Source organism: Centroberyx gerrardi, chromosome 17, assembly GCF_048128805.1.
Source record: "Centroberyx gerrardi isolate f3 chromosome 17, fCenGer3.hap1.cur.20231027, whole genome shotgun sequence".
In the NCBI taxonomy this organism is placed as follows: Eukaryota; Metazoa; Chordata; class Actinopteri; order Beryciformes; family Berycidae; genus Centroberyx; species Centroberyx gerrardi.
Window position 1 is genome coordinate 12696710 of NC_136013.1, and position 21494 is coordinate 12718203.

Genomic DNA, 21494 nt, shown 5'->3' on the forward strand with positions numbered 1-21494 from the left:
CCATCCCCCTACTTTTCTTGCTCTACCTCTCCTCTCCTCCCTCCCTCCTTCTGCTCATCCATCCATGCAGGCATCTCTGTTGTCAACAGGGATCAAACAGCATCCAGGAACTAATTCAATCTGCTGCTGAAGACACAGACAGGAGTGGGTTGGACTCCCTCCTTTGGCTCTGTGATAATAAGCTGGAGACCTTGTCAGCACTGATGAGGACACTTTTGCACACCTTGCTAATGGACTCGAGATAAAGAGATTCTGGATTTTATTGTTGTTTGCAGCGCTCTCTACACAAATGACAACTTCGGGCTTGAAAACCACATAAACTAGTCCATCATGCTTTTGAAGTCAGGACTATTCTTCACTTTGTTTTTGTTTACCCTCCAAGCCAGTCAAATCAAAGGTAAGATCGCTGCAGGGGGCCTGTAATTGCTGTTCACATATTTGAGTTGTTTTTTCAGTTATTACCTTTGCAATTTGATTGGAGAGAGAAATGTATTTTGTTTCCCACACAACAGATAGAGATATTGTTGCATGTGTGAGTCTCAGAGGACTTCTTCTACTTTCTGAACAAAGTCTTCTGCGGTCTGAACAGACCGCAAATACAGAAATCTCACTCTCTAAGGCTGTCTTGCAATTACTTTAGCAAGTGCCAGATGTTATTTAGTAATTATATCAATGAGGTTGTAAAATGCTCTGGTGCATGACAGGAGCCTTAAAGAGATGGTGATCCACTTGACTTTAAGCATACACTGAAGGACAAGGATTGTCCATGTAGGAGTGTGTGTGTGTGTGTGATTGTGCAGTTTGGAGAATTTTCTCTGCAAACTGGAATATGCTACCTCATCCTTCGTGTTGAATATGGATCTGTGTTTTCTATTGTAGAACCATGTCAAGGACAGTGAGCAAGCCACTTTAAGGTCATGAATATGCACATCGAATAAAAACAACAGCACAATGTCATATAATACAAGCACACTGAGATAGATAGCATCATTTGACCAACTAGAACATTCGCATCAGCAGTGGTTGTGTTGTTCAGTGTGATGTGCCCGGGTGAGCTCATTATCCTGGAGGAAACAAAAGCTATTCTGTTCCCAGTGTCGCAGGACGCTAATCTTTTCTGGCTTGTAACTCTGCTGTGAGGCCTTTGCGGTTGCACTGGGCATTAAAGGCCCATTCCAACACTCCCTCTTCTGGCTCAGGCTCTCGTGTCTGTACATGTGCAGGCCAGGCTCCAAGTGTCCTGCGTCTCAGAACCATTTCAAATTGTGTCTCGATCGCACAATCGTTAATGAAAACACATGATAAGGCTAGATTTCTGACCTAGGGGTTTTGGCTGAAGTGTTTGGAAGGTAAATGTTTGGGGGAGTAAATGGATTTGCCTAAACAGGGTAAAAATTGACTATAAAACTACAGGCGACAATGGATCTGCAGTCAAAGCCTACACATTCTTTTCCGCATTTCCTTGGTGTTGGGCCAAATTTGGCAATGGCGAAAACAATATTGCTCTTTGTAGGGTTTATTATTCATGCATAATACAGTAATTAACACCATTTTCCTGGTGGAAGAATGCCACTGGCAGCCTAGTGTTGTTTAATCTTGTTTTTTGTGCTTAATTCTAATTCTAATTCTTAAATGATCTATTGAAGCAGTCTGCACATCAAGCATACACATTCCTATAAACATTTTCTATGATAATATGGTTGCAAATAAGAAGCCCAGTATTATTCTATTTGTGCTTGTGGTCCAGTGTGTTCGACATTGAATTGACACAATTCACCAGTGGACGTGACTCAGTTCAAGTGGGACAGTGATTGTCCTCTTGTCCCTAAGTGTTAATTGACACAAAAATGCCCTCTCCTGCCAAGCAGCAAGCTCTGTGTACGGGTCTCATTGAGGTCAAAGTAACATTGACTATGTTATTTACACTCACTCATTCATTTTAATTTCTATTCCTCCCCTCGAGTTCCATTTTGTTTTCTAATCCGCAAGAGATCCAGAAGAGGTACAGTTTGGTCTGATGAAGCCAAGCAAGTCTTTGTTTTGAGGCTCATAAATCCTGGCTTATTGTCTTAAGAAGGCCTCTGAGGTTTGCCACCTGGCATCACAATGAACGCCTTTTTTTTTTTTCCATAGGCTTGTTCAGTGGGGTGACTGTATTAGACTGTGTTGACTGGCTGACTGACTTGTGTAATGGCATGGAATTACCTTCCTATAATGCCTCATGAGTATGACTGAGCTTGTTTTCTTTACTGAGGCGATCCGAAAATTAGGGCAATTTTCCTCATCATGTGTGCCGTATTTCATATCCAGTGATATAATGAATGCAAATCAGTCTTTTCTTGGAGGCCACAAATAGCTGAGGATGAGGGGATTTGTTGGTTCTTATTTTCATTAGCCACTGAGATCTACCAGTTTTCTGCCTTTACTTTATTTTAAAAAACTTTACCGTTTGCTGAGCACGCACAATCTTTTTTCAGCTCCATTCCACATTCATGCGTTCACACCTTTGTGCTGCCCAGTACAACCTCAGCCTTACATTGTCAGCCGCTGAGCAGCTTCACTGGAGCAACTGGGGGTCAAATTGCCCAAAGGCATCTCAGCAGCAGTTCTTGACAGAGAGGAGAGTGTTACTCATTCACTTTCCCCACACACTCTTAAAAAGACTATTATTTCCAACACACTTTCTAACACAGCATATATTAAACACAGTTGAGGTTGTGTCTGTCAATATGGATTCTTATTAATATATATTCTGTAGACAAGCAACACAAATGTGTGTTGTCCCAAACTAGACACAGTGATGTGTTGGAAATGACGCATCCTTTTTAAAAGTGATGGTGATTTGAAATGACGACCTTCCAATCACAAACCAGCGTCCCTAACTGCCAGGCTCCCACCACTGTCATAAACAAAATTACAACTATCAGTCAACTTTACAGCACAAATCACCCTTTGCATCTTAAGTAGATACAACATCACACATGTAAAGGATCTGTTCTGATATATGCTTTCAAAATAGACTCATAGGAACCTTTTAGAGTAGGAGATAATTCTTTTCATTGCCAATCTGAGTGCTATTTATAAGCAGTGCAAGTGCAAGGCCAGAAGTCCACTTAGAGGACTGGATCGATGTCATTAGGTAACATCCTTGTTGGATTAGGTATCTGCAAATTCAAACACTCCTTGGTGTTCGTGTCAGCAGCCTGACTCGTGGATACACACTACGAAACTAACTCAGATAGCAGGTCACTTTTGGTTTTTTCATGTGATGGATAATGTAAACTCAGAGTTTTTGTAGCCAATGTTTATTTGCAATTGTGGTTTTGCTCTAATGCATAAGGGCAAGAGTGACATATTTCAAAATTCATGGCCAAATCATCTTAAATCAATTAAAACCTTATGTTAAATAAGCAGGATTTTGGCCAACATTAGAGACATTTGTTGTTACATTATATTTATTAAACATAACCAAATTCCGCTGCTGTTCATATGACTATTACCAGAGAAACAAACAATCTACTCCAAACCATACAAGTGACTATTAGATTAAAAAAATGAATTTTTACTGTAAGTATGTCACAAATTACTGAGCAATTAGTACAAGGGTAATTTTTGTTTTGTAGTGCAGCCAGTCAGATGGCTGTGAATTATCACAAATCATCAACACAAACACTTTTGTAGCAATGAGTGAGAACTCTTCTCACACTTATATGATAGAGTCAGCACAAACTGCATCACATTAACACAGAATCTCAGCTACTTATTATGAAGTGCTTTCATTTGATATATTTACTCTAATTGGCTGTGCTGAAAACTGTGATAATATACCACATAATTGCATTTTCTCTCTGAATAAGCGACTTATAACTTCTCTACTTTTGCAGACCACCATGACCATGTGTTTTCTGGACTCAAGGATGTTAAATACAGACACTTTCTGGAAGCCTCCAGACCCATCAAACACACCACCAATGTCAAAGCAGCACAGGAAGCACATCGGACAAAGAGGTCAGCAGTCTCCACCACTGGGGTCAAAGTCTGTCCACAGGAGACGATGAAAGCAGTCATCACTAGCCACCGGGCCTATTACAAGCTCAGAGGTAAGGGGAAATATCCACTGTTAGGCTTTGATGTGAGCTCACACTGTAAGTCCCAACTATATTCATAATCATGACTGGACATCTTGATAGAGTGCAATGCATAAACATTGACTCTGTGTCCAATGAGAACGAAGTACTTAATCAAACGGAGATATCTCTGAGGATAAACAGTTGAATAAATAATTGCTTGCTTTGATGTTGAAATTTACAAAGAGGATAAACCTAAACTTGAAAGGATGACAAAAGATGTTTTAATCTACTCAAAAATGCATGGTTCTGTAATCTTATGTATTAATGTAGATTACATTCATTATTTGTCTTTACTCATAAATTGTTCATAGTCTGGGACCAAGTGACATTGAGATAATGCAATGATATTTGTTTTGTTTTTTTCACTGGCAACATTGAAGCTGCTGAAACTGATGTTAGGGATACAGACAGAAGAAACACTTAATAGAAAAGTTTTATGCAAAAGTTTCAGAACACCAGCCTTTGTCAAAGAGAGACAGATGATTTAAGATAGTAAGATTGATACCTTGGCTGGTACAATTGGTCAATAATACAAATTGTTCCACAACAGCTGCTTTGGCATATGTTTTTAAACTGCTGTAAAATGAGGCAGATTTAATATGGTGTATTGGACGTAATCACATTGCTGCAGAAACGAGCTTGAGAGAATGAATTTCCCACAGGCATCAAGATATTTGACAATGTGGAGCTTGTTCCCCATAGAGGCAGATAAAACACAGCTTCAGGGGGTCTTTGTGCTCATGATTTTAATATTCACAAAAATGTCATGGACATGCAATGACTTTCAAATATACAATTTGACATTTACTGAAACAGATTGAACTTATACATAACTACCCAATTTTGCTTTCCTCTTAATATCATATTAAATATACTTTGTGAGTAAAAAAAAAATCACATATCTATAAAGCATTATAGCTTGTGTAGTGACGTGCTGTGTATTCAGATGTGAAGTTCCACTGAAATTCTGCTCTGAAGGGAAAATAAGCTCATAAAATGGCAGCTAACCCAATACCAACAATGCTCATTATCCTCAGTTATTCCATTTCTCTATACTGTAGCTCCAACTTGCCTATTTCAGTCCTATTTGTCCTTGTTGCCAATTTGGTGTCGATGTATGGAAAAACAATGCAGGTACACTGGCCGACAGCCTACCTATCTTTTTGAGATTATGTGAAGATTTGATGATAAATTATGTCTGATGTGTGCTCGCTTACTTGCACGTCTAATGAAGTGTTTGCTTATACCTTCTGGGAGAAGTCAAAGGAAAACCTTCACCAAGTTATGTGATATTTCTGCAGTTTGCCAGGAGGCAATTTGGGAAGCGTTTCGCATCTTCTTGGACAGGGTTCCGAACTCGGAGGAGTACAGAGCCTGGGTTTACACCTGCCAGCATGAAAACCTCTGCATGGACGACCTGGCCCAGAACTTCAGCAGCTCTCAGGAGCACCTGGATATGGTGGCCAAGGTCAGTACAGCACCGACGCAACCCCAGTGCTCAGTGATGGGTCTGTGGCACTTTACATTAGACCATGTTCATTCTGCATGGGTGGGCTCTGTGTTGTTCGTTTCCTTTCATGAGGGAAAGTTGTTTTTGTTATGGTGTAATAAATGTATAAGTCTTGAGGATCGGGGGATCAGACACTGGAGTTTTCCCATGCAATATGAATTTTATATATTCTTATGGGATGCACTGTTTCTGTATGTTTTTGCTGTGAAGCACCTTGAGTTTCCCTGTGTATGAAATGTTCTATATAGATAAAGTTTGACTTTACTTGACTAAAATATAGCATCTGCTTTCACAATACATGTCTGTCTGAGCTGACCCAGGATACCTAAGAACTACCTATTTTCCATATAATGACAGTGAATCTGAAAGCAACACCAGTACAAACAACAAGCTAACATGTTTCACAATTTACAGCATGATAAAACCTTATGGTCTATGGATAAAACAGCAATTAAACAGGAATAGTGCTGTAGAAGAGTCCCAGAAGCCCATGTAGATTTATGGTATCTGACATCTTGTTTTTTTTACTCGCAGAGAGTAGCTGAGCAAGCTGAAAGTGAAGGGTATGTACAAACTTATTTAATTATGCTTTTAATGTTTAATAGAATATCTGTGTTCAATCTAGTTTCCTTTGTGTGTTTCAGCCATTGCTCTTGAGATACATTTGACAACAAATTACATTTAGGAAACAAATTTGCTGCTGTTTTTTCTTTGTGCAAAGTGACAACATAACTGTCAATGGCTTCAATTCCATTACCTCTTCTCCAAAATTTTAAAAGGTTTTTGAAAACTAGACTTTCACATCTACTGTAGCAGTGAATAAACCTAGCCGGTTTATTTCAAGCTCAGGAGGTCAAGGGATTAGCGCTCTTAAGCATGCAGTTGCTTGACTGACTGGAGCGGTGCACTTGAATCTTTTTGATTTATGAAAACTGGTTCTGAACTATTTAATCTAGACAGACAGGTCTAGACAGACAGGTGGACAGATGACAGTTGCATTTAGCCCAAATGCCAACCATACAAATATAACCACATTTGAAAGTCCTGACTGTACCATAAATTGCTTTGGAAAAATAAATAAAAATAAAAACTTTGCCACACATGCATCACATGCATCCTATCGTTACATCAGTACAGTACTAACTTGGAGGTCATCTTTTACAGTATGGTGGGATAATAACTGGGGGATAGTAAAGAAATAAATTCCTAATGAATATGTCCGTTCATTTCCAGATTTGAAATTGCAACCCCTGGGCCAGAAAGAGAATGTAAGTTGTATACATCAATGCAATGAAAGCAACTGAATGACTTTGAACTGAATGTGTATCAATGCTATTGATTGAGCATTTTAATGAAATGAACTTTATATATGAACTAGTGAACTGTTGTTTTATCTCAGGTACCTGGACTCCCCCATTGATTCTGCTTCCGACTGAAGCAGGAGAGGTAAGTTGACCTGGAACAGTTTTCTCAGAAGACTTGAGACTCGGGGATGTGATATCACCTACAATCCAATACAAAAGTGATTTTCAATTGATCTTTTCATTTCAGAAACAAATACACAAACACTTCCATTTTTGTTAACATAATTCACTCCTTACAAAGTGGCAAAATCCCACTCTACAATTTTAACCTTGCTTTTCAGAATCAACTCAACTCAGAATCTTATGTGGACTCAAAGCCTCAGGTATTGTTGATAGTTATCGCAATGTAATTTCATCTTTTGTTGGTTGCCAGATAAAAGAGGATCCGAACATGATACCAGAGGACTACGAGGAGCATATTGTTGAGTTCAGCGTCACCATAGTGGATCCGGGGTACAGTGAGCTGCTGAGTGACCCGGAGGCTCCAGAGTACCACGTGATCACACAAGATCTCACCGATAAGGTAAGAGCCGAGTGCGAGGAATCCGGTTATAGTTTTCCAAAAGCATCCCAGCACCATCCATGGTGAAGTGCCATAGCAAAACAATCAGGTGCAATCTCTGGTGGATAAAAGTTACATACATTTTTCAACTTCACCATTTAACACAACAACCGCTTTGTCACCCTTTTCCCCCTCTCTCCCTCCAAAAAACAAGATCCTCTCTCATCTCACTCAGTATTATTTCCATTCCCTTCATGCTCCCCTTCAAAACAAAAGCTTTTCTTAAACAGCAGTATAGCATCATGATGCAGTATGGCATCATGTCTTTCAGTAACCTCAATGCGATTGTCGTCTTCTACTGTGCTGTATCGTATTGTGTAAAACTTATCCTGGCTGAATTAACAGCTTTAAGTGGCTCTAGGGTGCAGCCGAGTGACTTTAGATTAGACTTTTAAATGACCAAAAGCTAATAATCAGATCTAATCATATAGATTATCTCTGAGTAAGAAGGCATTGACTGAGAGTCGTACAATAGCTCTTAAGAATGACTTCTAATGGTGTAAACCATAAGTATATACTTTAATTTGAAAGAGCTAATTGTTGGCTCTAAGAATATAAAAAAAAATACCTAGTGCCACAAAATAATGTGATCACATATAGAGAAATGTGAACAGTGTACATAATTGCACTAATCAGTTTTATTCTGAGTATTGTATATGTGTTGTGCCTCCTTCAAGCTACAAATGATTGAAATTTTTTTGACTGACAACAGCTGTTTTTTGCTGCTCTTAGCGCTGCTAAGTGTGAAAGGAGCTTAAGATCAACACAGAATATATCTACAAGGATACTGGCAGACATGAAAAGCTTGAATCATATTTGTAAAACTCTACGATAAAGATAAAGCATTTAAACCTCATGACTCATTCACAGAGACAAATGTATTCCTGCTGGACAAAGAAACAAAAGTGATGGTATCTTCATGTTGCATGTGAAATCATACAGTGCTTGTGCTATGTGAGCACACCCCTTTGTTTTTATTGACTACATCTGTTGTATTATGCTTTGAATACTGCAATACAGAGTGATTGCGGAGGAAATGCTGATGTGCCCTAACACACCTATTTCATTCTGACTTTGTTCTTCTTTCTGTAGATGCTTCATGTTTTCGAAAAAGTTCCAGGATTTAAAGAAATTCGTGTTCTGGGATTTCGGTGGGTTGAGCGAATTTTTTTTTTTTATAAAAGTTTGGCACAATCAACTGAGAGAACTCTTGCACTCCATTCCAAAAGTGTCTTAATGTACTCTGGAACAGTGACTTATTAATCTATAGCCTATACAATATTGTTGCACTAAACAAGCCAAGAAACTCTAAACATAAATCCTCCTTTCTCCTACTTTTCCCCTGATTCGATTTGTTTTTCATCGTTCATATCTCAAAAGAGAGAGGGAGACAGTAACAGCTGTCAGAATATCTTCTTTTGGGATATGACTTTAGAGATTTTTGCTTTCACAGACATCCATTTCCAAGGAAGTCTGTACATTTTGAGTTTTGCTGACATGATTTGTTGTGTTGATCAGATTGGAGGACGTGTCTGTGCGTTACGCTGTGGTGTTTAATGGAGACACAGAGCTGGGCGATGATGCAGAGGGTTTTGTGGAGTCAGGCTCAGAGACAGACGGAGACGTAAACGGACCTAAACTGAAGCACATCATTGCAAAGGCCTTAAGACAGGAGACGTTACTACCGCTGGACATACAAACCCTCAGCTTTGAGGCTGGTAAGCATAACATCATATCAAAATCAAACAGAATAAAATAAAGCAGTTCAGAATAGGATTTTAAAGTCTTAATTTTAGCCCTGACACAAGAATTTCAAAGGCAGCTGTCTCTTTTCAGTGACCACAATATATCCAGTCGCGGAGCTTGGCATGAATCCCTTAGAGAGCGTTGTATCCGAGGACGTCATCACACCGGCCACGGTAGAAGACGGTGTTCCTACCCAAAGTTTCTTCCCCACTGTGGCAGTTATAGAGAACTCCTTGGAAACGTTCACACTCAAACCAGAAACACACACCTTTGTGCCTTTCATCCCTAACGTCCTCCCAGAAGCCACTGCTGGAGTCAGTGGGGAGACTCCGGCAATGGCAGCAGTAGAGGAAGAGTCTGCGGAAGATGCTCCTGAGGAGGCCGGTGACGTTTTGCCGCCGGTCACAATGTTGGCAACCGTTACAGAGCAGGAAGAGGAGGCAGAGCTGGAGGAGATCGCACCTGCTGAACATGAGGAGGGAGGTGAGGCTGAACCTGAAGAACAGGTGACAGAGCGTAAGGCTACTTTTGGTATAATCTACGTACAGCAAATTGTAATCTTGTTTTTGAAAAGTTATTATATTATTACTTGATAACACTTTATTTGGGTAGTCTAATGTTGATACTCAACTAACTATATAGTGACAGTTTAGCCTAACTGAAACCTAAACCTAAACCTAAACCTAACCCTAAACCCAACCCTAACCTGACCCAATTTCTAACCCAATCTCCAATCCTAGGATTAAACCTCACCCAGATATCAAACTACTTTTCACATTATTGTATCGCCTGAAACTAGATGTTTTCGTGACACATTATAGTCCCCTGATAGTAAAATGTGACCTATTATTTTTACTAAAACATACCTGTGTACAAAAATTATGCTTATCTATTACTTTTGTAGACAAAGGTTGCAGTTTAGCATGTTATGAACATTTTTTATTTTTGGCAAATCTATTTCAAATTCCCTTCTTTTCTGACATGTGTTCCCTTGCAATAACCTGCACCAGCTGAGGTGGTCAACGAGGAACATCCAGGAGGGCAACAGAATGAGGAAACTCTCCAGACATCTCCAGACTTGGAACCTATAGGAGCGACTACTGATGCACCCACAAAGGTTAACCCTGTCCTGCCAGAGTCTACAAAACCAGTAGTTACAGAAACATTTGACCCAGAAGCAGAGGTCTTAGTCTCCGTCCCATCATCTGATGAGGATGCAGTCCAAGGGATTGAACCAGAACTGGAGGAGCTGGATGTAGAGCCTGTACCACCGCCCACGGAGAGCGGCGAAGCCCCCGAGGACAGAGATGAGCCGGCGCACAGTGGAGTGACACCGGTCTCGACGGACAACTCCAACGTTCAAGAGGATGTAGAGCAAAGTGAGAACGGGACAGAGGCGGAAGTGACAGAACCTCTGGAGGAAGACAGTGGCAGTGGATTCCCCTCAGAGTCTGACGAGCGGCCGTACGAGTCCACCGCAGCTCCGGCCTTGAGACAAATCAGCACCCCTCTGATGACGGCAGTCGACAAGAGCAAAGAGTTAGTGGTGTTCTTTAGCTTGAGGGTCACTAACATGATGTTTTCTGATGACCTGTTCAACAAGAGCTCTCCTGAGTACAGATCTTTGGAGAATACCTTTCTTGAGCTGGTAGGTACACAAGCTTTTGTGCTCGATATCATGCTTCTGCATGCCTCATTCTCATACTTGCTTTTGTAGCCCCCAAGCTGATGTCATGAAATGTCTGATAAGCTATATTGGTGCAATATGTAATGATTAACTTGTTGTTTAAAGTGATACACCAGTAAGAGCAAAAACATTCGAGAGTAGCCCCAAGTTGGCTCTTGATCTGAATCTTTCTATCCTACACAAGTGAGGATGCACTTTACAGTAAGCCTTACCCTCACAGCTGCTATTTTTCCTTTATGCAAATGTCTCTTAAAAGTAAGAGTAAATTATAATAAATTCATATTGTTTCCTCAATCAAGAATACTTATTATAAAGTGTGATATGGCATTATCCAATAGCCGTATTCATGATCAAATCAACAGTATGCAAGCACTTTCATTTCAGAGGATCCATTGTGTCAACAGTAAGAAAAAGCTGGTCAAATATTTTGTTTCACTTAGACACAGCACTCTGAACCCAGAGACTCGCCAAACCCTGGAGCCTCCAGTAAATCTGGGCCAAAGAGACAGACGACTTTAGCCTCCATACCGGTATTGTTTCCATATTGGAACTACATCTCCCATGCCTCAGAGAGAGCATGACCTTTCTATTTCTTACCTAACCTTTCTTTATGCAGTATCTAACAATCTGAAAAGATCTAATATTTCTAACATTTATAAATTAGTAGTTTTTGGCTTTACTTTCCTCCACTTATTAGAGATATACCTTCTTTCTGCAAGTGGTCAAGTTTTTGAGTTTGGGTCTAATATTGGCATGTGTGTTTTTGTGTTTGCTTTGTGTATTTTGCCTTAATTCTTTGAATTGTGCTTAAACTTTGGCTTTGTCAGGGACTCACTGTTTAGTTTGATATTTCAGAATGTCATTTTGTCACATCTGTGTCTGCGGGGATTTGTCCAATATTCTGGGCAAAACAGTCCAAAGAGGCTTCTGCCGTTAAGAGTGTCAAAGTTAATAGCTTTTATGGATAGAAGGTAAACATATTGTTGTGCAAAATGGTTTAAAAAATAGTAGCGCAAGCAAAAGATCTGTTGCCATTCCTTTGTACAGACAGGCTCTCTGGTATGAACAGTTAATACTATAGGAGTGCTGTCTCCTTTGGACTTGTTGAAGTTGCTTTGTATCATAATGTAGCATGCATAGATTATGATCTATGATTTATGGGACTGTAAATTCAGATTACTGTGTACTTCAGCTTTCTCTTTGAGAATGAGAAATACATTATGTAGTGAAAAGCTTGGAGAATGTCTAGTTAGACTTGTTACTCATGAATAAAGCCCAAAATGTATTTTTGTACATTGGCTGCTAATATGTGTACTATAAACATAGGTCAAGGTGTTTGAGAATATTCGAGGCCTTAAAGAAAGCTTGATTCATTGAGTGAGTCAATGAATGGATGAATGAATGAATAACTCCTTTAATTTTGGAGCAAAATAATGTGATAAGAGGCTTAGTAAATCTGTTATGAACTAATAATAGGAAAGTCACAGCTTTGTGTAATTTGTGTTGCTAAAACCATTTTGCATTGTACATAGTGATGACAAAATTAGCCCAGGGTGGTCTGAATCATGGGACCTGGTCCTGCCTTAGTCATTGTAGGCCTCAGAGGTTTCTGACTTGGGGTAAGAAGCTTTAAGTAATTCTGGTCAGTACGAGCACCACACACATTGTTCTATTAGTGGCTCCAATCTGCTTAGTGCAACATCAGTCAATTGTGTGAGTTTTGTGTGGACATCTGTGCGTGTGTTGCAGTAGTATTACTGTCTGAGATGTCTGGTACTGCACATGTATGTGTGTTCAGTACTGGGTACTTTAGGTTTACTGTCAAAAACACAACAAAATAAAATAAAACACGGTGTGGTGGAGGTCAAATGGTTTTGGAGAGTGTATACGTGTATATAATAGGCTATGTCTGTGTACTGTGTATGTACTCAATGTACACAGTAGAAACCAACATTAGCATGAGTATGTTTGATCCATTTCTTCCATCACATATAGCAGATAGGCTACACTGCAACCTCTTTTTCTCCTAATAAGAGTTTTAAATTTGCCATAGTTGCTGGCAAGGAGGGAGAGATTGCGTTTCTTTAAACCTGCACCCATTAGAATACATCAAAGAAAGAAGCATCAGTTGACATCCCTATTTAGTTTCAAGGCTTACCCTGAGGTTGACAGAGGGAACATATTTTTAGGCTTGCTCAGAAGTGCCTTGTGCACAGTGTTATGTAAAGGCCTCAGCCTCACACTGTGGCGGTATATCAATACAAATTGGATTGCCTGCTCGCTGCAGTGCCAGGGTACAGAGGGGATGTAAGCTACTGGGGGAAGTGGGTTTAGATTTCTGATGAACTGCTCTTTATAGGAAGTGACAATCTTTCAGGGTAAAGATAAATAGGTAATGACATATTACATTTTGATGCTTTCCTTGTAGATTTTCATTAAAGCAGTATACATGGAGGTCAAAAGTTGCGAGTTTAGCACTTCATGTTATGCATTTGATGTGTTGTGATTTTGCAGTCTGAGCCACCTTTCCTTAGAGAGGTCTCCTTTGCATTCATTTTAAGGCAATTTTCATGGCAGATATAGCAATAAACCATGTTAGCACTGGAACAGGGAATGGAATTTTAAGTGGTGCGGTCATATAAGAGATAATAATACACTATATAGTTAGTTGCTTTAGGTTTTGCAACATATTGAAATACACAAAAAATAATATGCGATAATAAAAATAAAACTCCATCTCCAATCTTAAATGGTTGCTCAAACTGTTGATCTGCAGTTCTCCTCATTAATCAATGTATTTAGTTCTGTAGAATTTTTTCTGGCAAAACTAATGTGGTCAGAAGTTTTCACTGGTAAGTATTCACCATGTATATTGTCAATAACCTATTATGAATAGTGGAAATGTCTTCTTTTAAATGGGCTATTTAGATAGACAAGGGAACACTTTGAAACAAATATATAAAATTGACACAATGTTATAAATCGCTGAAAAATCATAAGGGACAATCATAAAGAAATGTCAAATAATGTCCATTATGCAGCCCATTTAAATGGACATACATAATGTTCTGTTGGATATTGGACCCCATTTGTGATATTGTCTACCATATAAACCATTAGTTTCCCTTTGCCACACTCCTTTATTACTCCTGTACCTACTGGTTTGTGAAGCAACCAATAACATTGGACATGGAGGTTTAAATTACTTTTGTTATTTGCTAAATTTGAAACATTTTCATGGCAACGTAATATTCTTTACATTTACATTACATTTCATTTTTTCATTTTGGAGATCACAGAAGGGATGTTTCACCGGGTTTTCCAAAACAAGAACCAGTAGATACATGCGTAACCTCAGGAGAAGCATGAGCAAGTTTGTCATAGACTGCAACTATATGGTTCTGTTTGTGTCGTGTTGTCTGCATAGTATATGGCTTTTGCATACAAAACTCTAGTAGAGTGTATATGGGCAACAAAGAAGACTCTACTTCTGTTGTTCCTTAGTTCACAATACCAGCTGCATTCAGGTTTGTTGTGAAAGGCCTCTACTTTGACCTTGTGTGGAAGGCATTAGAGGTATAGATTGGTGGCTGATCTACAGTATAGCTTGACATCCTTCATTGAGACAAATGGGTTACCAAAAACAAGCCCAGTCCAGCTGCACTATAGGCTGTAGCCCATTTTCTTGGGATGTTGGACTTTCTCTCTCTCTCTCTCTCTCTCTCTCTCTCTCTCTCTCCCTCTCGTTCTCTCTTTTTCTCTCGGAGGCTATTAGCTGTAGGGATCTGGCCTGCAGTGAACTGTCTGCAAGTGATAAGTGAAGTGGCCAGATCAGAGCAGAGCTCCTTAGGGCTTCTTATCTCCCGCTTTACAGCCAGGCATGGAACAGGCCAGCTAAAGCATCGTAATCTCCCCCTCTCACACTTTGGTGGTTTGACGCCGCCTCGTCTGTAGTGAACACAGGTGGATGAAGTAGAGCAGTTCTGATCAATAAACATTGATGTAGGGCCTAAGTTACACCAGTTGGTTGACTTCCTCCCCAGCTAAATGCCACCACCGTCATCAGTCCAAGTCCATGGTTTCTGCAAGTCACGGGTGTTTGGGAATCAGCTTATTCACTTAAATGCAACAGCGTGGAGGATTGTAAGATATGGCTTAAAACTCGGCTGCATAGATGTGTTTTTAACCAGGTGTTAGTGATGTTGTGTAGCTGCAGAGCACAGTGTAATACTGAGATACACTTTGGGCCAACAATAGCATGTATTTGTTACCGTAAGGCACTTAAAATTAAAAAAAAGATTAAAGTATCCACCAAATGGCATACATTATGTTGTGATGATTTATTGGACTGCAGATAGCTTTGCTGTCATGTTGTCTGTTTTAACCGCTTGATCTCTTCATCATGTATTCTCTGACTCTTTAGTGACTAGAGTTAGTATGTTCTGTGTTCTTACACTAATGTTTATAAACCTAACCCTCATTTTTATTCTGAATTTAATAATACAGTCAGTGCAATAATTGCAGGATTTCATGCTTATCTAAAAATTTAATTATGTACTATTCCTAGCGTTCACACTGTAAAATGTGACCTGAATAATTCAGATTCAGCAGCGCTGTGACAACCTCAGTCCTGTCATTGTGGAAGTAAACCCACTGAATTAAATGTAGCCTCTTCCCGCTTTCAATTTTCCTGATCCTGCTCCTCCAATCTTGTTCTCAGGAGGACACAGACTCTTACTAATTTGCTTAAATCAATCTGACGTTATTCCTCAGTTAAGAGTCTTTGAACTTTTCAATTAAATATCTCAATGGAAATCTTTGTCCTCCTAGTATCAAGAATGATTCACTATTCACCCCATAGGATGGAATCAATCGTGATTTTAAAGGTGCTTCCCATGAACACCATACCCCATTTCCCTGCTGCAAATAAATACTAGTAGATCTCTTTATTTATTTAAATTGATTTGTCACGCTGATCACTAAAGCAGCATACAGCACAGAAAACTGACAATCTATTCTATTCAACAACAAAATTGCTTTACATAAGCAATGACTAACTATAAATTTTCAATATCTGTCTTTTGAAAAATTAAAAGGGAATAGTTCAGTGAACTGATTAAATGGGAAATATCTAGCATTAGTGCTGATTACAAATTAATTTTGCTCTCCCTTCCCCTCTCTCCTTCAGCTCCTACCATATCTACAGTCCAATTTGACTGGATTTAAGCAGCTGGAGATCCTCAACTTCAGGAATGGCAGCGTTGTGGTGAACAGCAGGATGAAGCTGGATAAGCCGGTGCCATATAATGTGACAGAAGCTGTGCACTGTGTGCTCGAAGACTTCTGTAACGCAGCATCCAAACGGCTTGACATCGAGATTGACAGTCGCTCCTTGGACATAGAACCAGGTAAGATGTCCTGGCTTCATCTTTGTGTCCTCAAAACACGTCGATACAGTACTTGTTCTTATATCTGTGTGGTAAAACTTTGACCACTTGTACAGGGTTCCAAACAAAATAAATGCACAATTCATGAAATACACATGCGTCTCTCCTTATCATGTAAGTGGAATATGGCCACAGGTCTCAATGTCCTCAGAGACATCTCATGAAGAAACTCATGCATAAAGTGCACTTGCTGTGATTTGTGCTGATTCAAGTCACAGCACAAGGTCAGAGCGCCTGTCCACCGCACGCATTCTCGCCCCGCTGTCCTTTGCAGTCCGTAGGTGTGATGCAATATAAATCTGATGCATCTTTCGTACGGCGGAGCTCATCCCTGCGTACGACCTTATTAACCACGCCTTACTGAGAGTAGACACCTTCATTCACATCAATCAAAACGCCCTTTAATTTCTCCTCTGAATGCGTAGGCAATGACAGACAGGTGGACATTGCATTCATGTTAATGAGCTGTCTTCTCTCTCTCTCTCACCTGTTTTTCTTCTCTATCTCTATCTTTGTCCTCTCCGCTGCCCCCTGCTCCGCCTCCTCTCTCCTCCCCTCCTGTCTTCTCTCCTCTTGGCTGTTTTTCAGCTGACCAAGCAGACCCCTGTAAGTTCCTGGCCTGCAATGAGTTTTCCCGCTGCGTGGTAAACAGTTGGACGGGCGAGGCGGAGTGTCTGTGTGATCCCGGCTACAGCATGGTGGACGGCCTGCTGTGTCAGAGCGCCTGCACCCTGCAGCCCGACTACTGCCTCAACGGAGGCCTCTGTGAAATAATCCCAGGGCACGGAGCCACCTGCAGGTACCCAGCAGCCAACAGGGGAAATCAGAGATAAACTGCATGACTATATTGTTCCTCAGCATGTTTGTGCTGAGGCATATGTCTCAGCACCATTGTTTAAGAGACTCTTTTTTCTATGCGTATGAGACAATATGTGCTGTATGGAGTGACTCTCTCTCTAACCAGACTTTCTCTCAACCGTTTTAGATGCCCTGTAGGTAAATACTGGCACTACCATGGAGAACGCTGCAATGAGCTGGTGTCGATGCCCGTAGACCCTCCGCTCGTTGTAATCTGCCTTGTGGGAAGCCTCTGCTTTGTTTGTGCCATCATTGGCATTTTGATATTCATAAACAAGAAGTGCATACGGACCAGAAAGGCTGTGACTCTGGTGTAAGCAAGACCTTTTAACCTTTTTTTTTGTTGGTTGTAGAGTTGTGATCTATATGCAGTGATGTTGTTTGGTGTCGTTTGTTTTAAAAGCATTTCTATTCACAGCCCAGTCTCCTTTACGTTGTAGGCGCGGCCTCTCTCCCTATGGCTTTGAGAATACTTTGAGGGTGAACCCAGTTTTTGAGAATGACGATGGTCTCTTAACTCAAGTATCCACATTACAATATCCTTCGAGCTCTGGTTCTTCCCAGTCCCAGCAGTCTGAGCAAGACACTTTTGCCTCAGTTGAAAACATACATCTAAGTATTGAGGTAATCTGTACTGTGCTGTACAGCACAATTGGCTAGAATACTAATCTTAAACCTTCAACTAATCTCATCTAATTTACTCTAACAAACTCTCACATAGTAAAGTTTGTGTTGCTTGGTTATTTACTTACTTACTAAGAATAATTTTCTGTTCTCAGCCTCTGTACATTCCAACCTTTTGTTAGTGTGTCCAAGAAATTATATTCACCATCAAAGTATCAAAGTGTCTGATCTATCTTCAAGGTATCTATGCTTGTAGATTTTGACATTACAAAATCAATGTGATGTCTTCTAAATTTGTTTTTTATTGTTAAAATGATCATAATAAAGTGTACCTTTGGAAGACAGAAGATCAGACATACTGTAACTGAATCAAAGTGTCACACATGGCCCATCCACACAGAGGGAGAGTCTCTCACAGTAGGACAGTCATGTAGATCAAGGTCTTCAGGCACCTTCAGAAGCTGCTCAGAAACCTTGATCTACAAGATCAAACACATTTTTAGGCCATTTAAGGTATAAGCACGAGCCAGAGTTGTGAAGATACTACATGCCAAATCCAGCAAGAATGTATGGGTTTAACACTGAGCTGTGCAGTAGTAGCTGTATAACACTTCTTTATCACTTCTATAACGCATCTTTATTTTAGTAGAACCTCTTTCTTTCTTCTCGGAATAACGCTTCCTTAGCAGTTTGCTCACCTGTTTAAAATGCCTCTGGTAATGTGTTAATGAGCCACATGGTGATCGCTGTGCCTGTCTATTTCTCCACAGATCCCCAGACAACTCTACACAACCAGATCCGAAAGATTAGTCTCCGAGATGGTGGACTTCCATCACTGCATACCGCACAATGAGGTGAGGACCAAAAAGTTAAGTTTGACTTACATTTTGCAGCTGATATAAGAGAAAGGCTGAACTCATAGAAACTAGCCATGCACTCAAGGAGACAAATGGCGTATAAGAGAGTAATATACTGTATATTCTGCAATAGTATTTACTGAGTGTACAATGTGCAATGGGACATTCAATGCTTTTGCAATAATTTCATTGCGTTCACGCTCTACAACCTTCCAATTTGATTTATAAACAGCATCCTATGGTGTAAGTGTTTCTCATATTTAACAATCCTTACGTCAAATATTTTCCAGCTCTATGATGCGTACAAAGGTAAAGTATCTGTGCATGCAGCCCATTCTGATATTTCATTCAAAAAAACAAATCACAGATGACTGTTGTGCACTAATTTAGTTTTAAATGAAGCATAACTTAAAAAATATAATAATTCAATCACGGGAAAATCTAAATTCTAACCTTAATATGATTTACAGAAAAATCTAATATAACCTTAAACATATAGTGCATGACTTGTGGGTGCTGAATATTCATTAATGATATAAGTATGCAAACTAGGCCTCTGCAGTGTCTGCTTATAGCAATGAAAAAAAATGTAATTCCATTTTTGCTTTGGTTGCTTTTTTGAGTTTGTATACATTTATTTGATTATTTATATTATGCTAATTACTTGTAGGTATGCTTGCAAGGGTATTTTTTCATTTGCACTGAATGTACAAAATATTAGGGACACTTGCTCTTTTCATGAAGTACCCTGATGAGGTGAATCCAGGTAAAAGCCAATATCCTTTATTGATTTCCCTTATTAAATCCATACCTATCAAAGGAGGAGATATAGATAAAGAGAAGCAGATGAGTTAGAGAAAGATTTTTAAGCTCTGAGACAGTTGAGATGTGGATTGTGCTAAAGGGGCTGCAACCCAATATCAGGAAGATGTCCCTAATATTTTGTACATTCGGTGTGTAATTCAACATTACATGAGTTATTTTCATTTTCCCTCTTTTCTCCTCCAGACGTGGCGACCGCCAAATGAGTACAGAACATGCTGTCTCCTAAGGGCACCAGATACCGAATGTTTTGAAGTGACAGTTCTTTGATGACACCTTGTTCGTCTTGAGGACCGGCCAGCACAGCGACACAGGACTGGCACTGCGGACGGACTCACATAGCACAATCGAATGGCGGCAGTGTTAAACGTGATTGAGATTAATTGTTCATAGAGCTGGTTGTGTCTTGTTAGACAGAGAGCTATGGATATTACAGTATGAGGTGGACTTAGGTTGTCTTTAAGTGGACCCTAATATTTATATTGTATATTGAACGGTAGGAACATTTCCTGTAAACCCTTGGCAAAGGTTGTTCTTTCCTCACAATGAGGTATTTATTTACAAATGGATACACGTGGTGGTATCTTCAGTGTAGACTACAATGCTGTATATTGTTTTAACGCTATTCTCGACCATTGTTCTGTGTCCCAAAAAGAGAATGAATGTATAAGCTGTTGACTTTGGTCATGACCTAACGTTTATAGTTGTGATATATTTGATTTAGGCAAAAAAAGCAAATATTGGCTGCTGCATTTCCATCGGTAGGAAAAAAAAAAGAAGTCTGTCCTATTATAAACAACTACTCGCGCTAATCATTTGTGTTTTGAGAGCTGGGTAATAACAAAAGACACATGGAGGATGTGGACAAGTTTTTTTTTTTTTTTTTACTCATTTCACATTTAAGTGTAAAGAATAAAATGTTTTTTTGCATTTACATTTTGTTTTTTCTATGTATTTCACTGCTCAGAGCAACTTAGGTCCAACTGGTCCAGATGCATCATGTTCAAAGGATATTTACTGATTTACTGATGCGACTGAAGTTAGTATTCCATCACCACCGACGGCCATCTTGGTAGGATCAATATGTGTTAGCAGGCAAATCAAAGTCACATCTAATTACTAGTGTTTATTATATAAATGTATATATATTAATTATTTATTGTTGTTTATCAGAGGTGTGACCAAGTCAACTTTGCTCAAGTCCCAAGTCAGTCTCAAGTCTTCAGGCACAAGTCTCAAGTCCCAAGTCTAAATGTAGATTAGGTTAAGTCCAACTCAAGTCCGTGTCATTAATGTCAAGTCTCAAGTCAGAACAAATCAAGAGTCCAGGATCAATTTAATATCTGAAAACAAAATATCTAGGACTTTTCAATCATTCCAAACATTCAGAAAACAGAATTTTAATTCAGTTGTGTGGTGGAACAAATCTCATCACTTTCAATCTAAGTCATTTACACAAACACAAGATCTGTTGTCAAGACTTTAGAAACATTTTCAAGTCATCAAAGTACAGGTCAAAGTCAAGTCCCGAGTCACCGAGTCTGACTCATGTGATTCGAGTCCTCATCTCTGTTGTTTATTAGTATTAATTCACCATGATGGCAGAAAATGCATACAATACCAAGAAGCTATGCTCTTTGAATAAAACACTTAAGTCTTTTTTAATCCGGTTGACCGTTTACCGGATGCCTGCCTCAGCTCAGTGATGACTTTATATGAACTATTAAGAAGGACATCAGCAGAACATGAGCCTTTGTTATTTAATTAATCGACCCGGTTATCTTGTTTGCTGCTATTGTTATTAGGATGTCTACGCCTTTCAGGAAGCACTGACCACCAACCGGCTTTCATTGCCAAGTTTAGGAATTGACCATTATCTACAGTACC

The 21494-nt window shown here is 39.6% G+C and overlaps 1 protein-coding gene across 1 annotated transcript; it reads left to right on the forward strand.

Moving 5' to 3' along the window:
* Window positions 1-330: 330 nt before the first annotated feature.
* impg1b (interphotoreceptor matrix proteoglycan 1b) lies at window positions 331-20457 on the forward strand. The gene is made up of 17 exons (XM_071897088.2): window positions 331-397; window positions 3885-4100; window positions 5432-5598; window positions 6175-6196; window positions 7040-7086; window positions 7378-7527; window positions 8659-8717; window positions 9085-9284; window positions 9403-9795; window positions 10323-10960; window positions 11440-11529; window positions 16188-16407; window positions 17035-17245; window positions 17432-17617; window positions 17745-17928; window positions 18699-18782; window positions 19794-20457. Exons 1-17 carry the CDS (start codon window positions 331-333, stop codon window positions 19875-19877), a joined length of 3018 nt encoding a protein of 1005 aa, XP_071753189.2. The 3' UTR covers window positions 19878-20457.
* Window positions 20458-21494: the final 1037 nt, after the last annotated feature.

Bases quoted from the DNA above. Each gene is read 5' to 3' on its own strand.
- impg1b (XM_071897088.2), top strand. From the start codon at position 331: ATGCTTTTGAAGTCAGGACTATTCTTCACTTTGTTTTTGTTTACCCTC. The intron at 9,796-10,322 runs GTGAGGCTGAAC...AACCTGCACCAG, and splicing joins TGCTGAACATGAGGAGGGAG to CTGAGGTGGTCAACGAGGAA. The intron at 18,783-19,793 runs GTGAGGACCAAA...TTTCTCCTCCAG, and splicing joins ACTGCATACCGCACAATGAG to ACGTGGCGACCGCCAAATGA.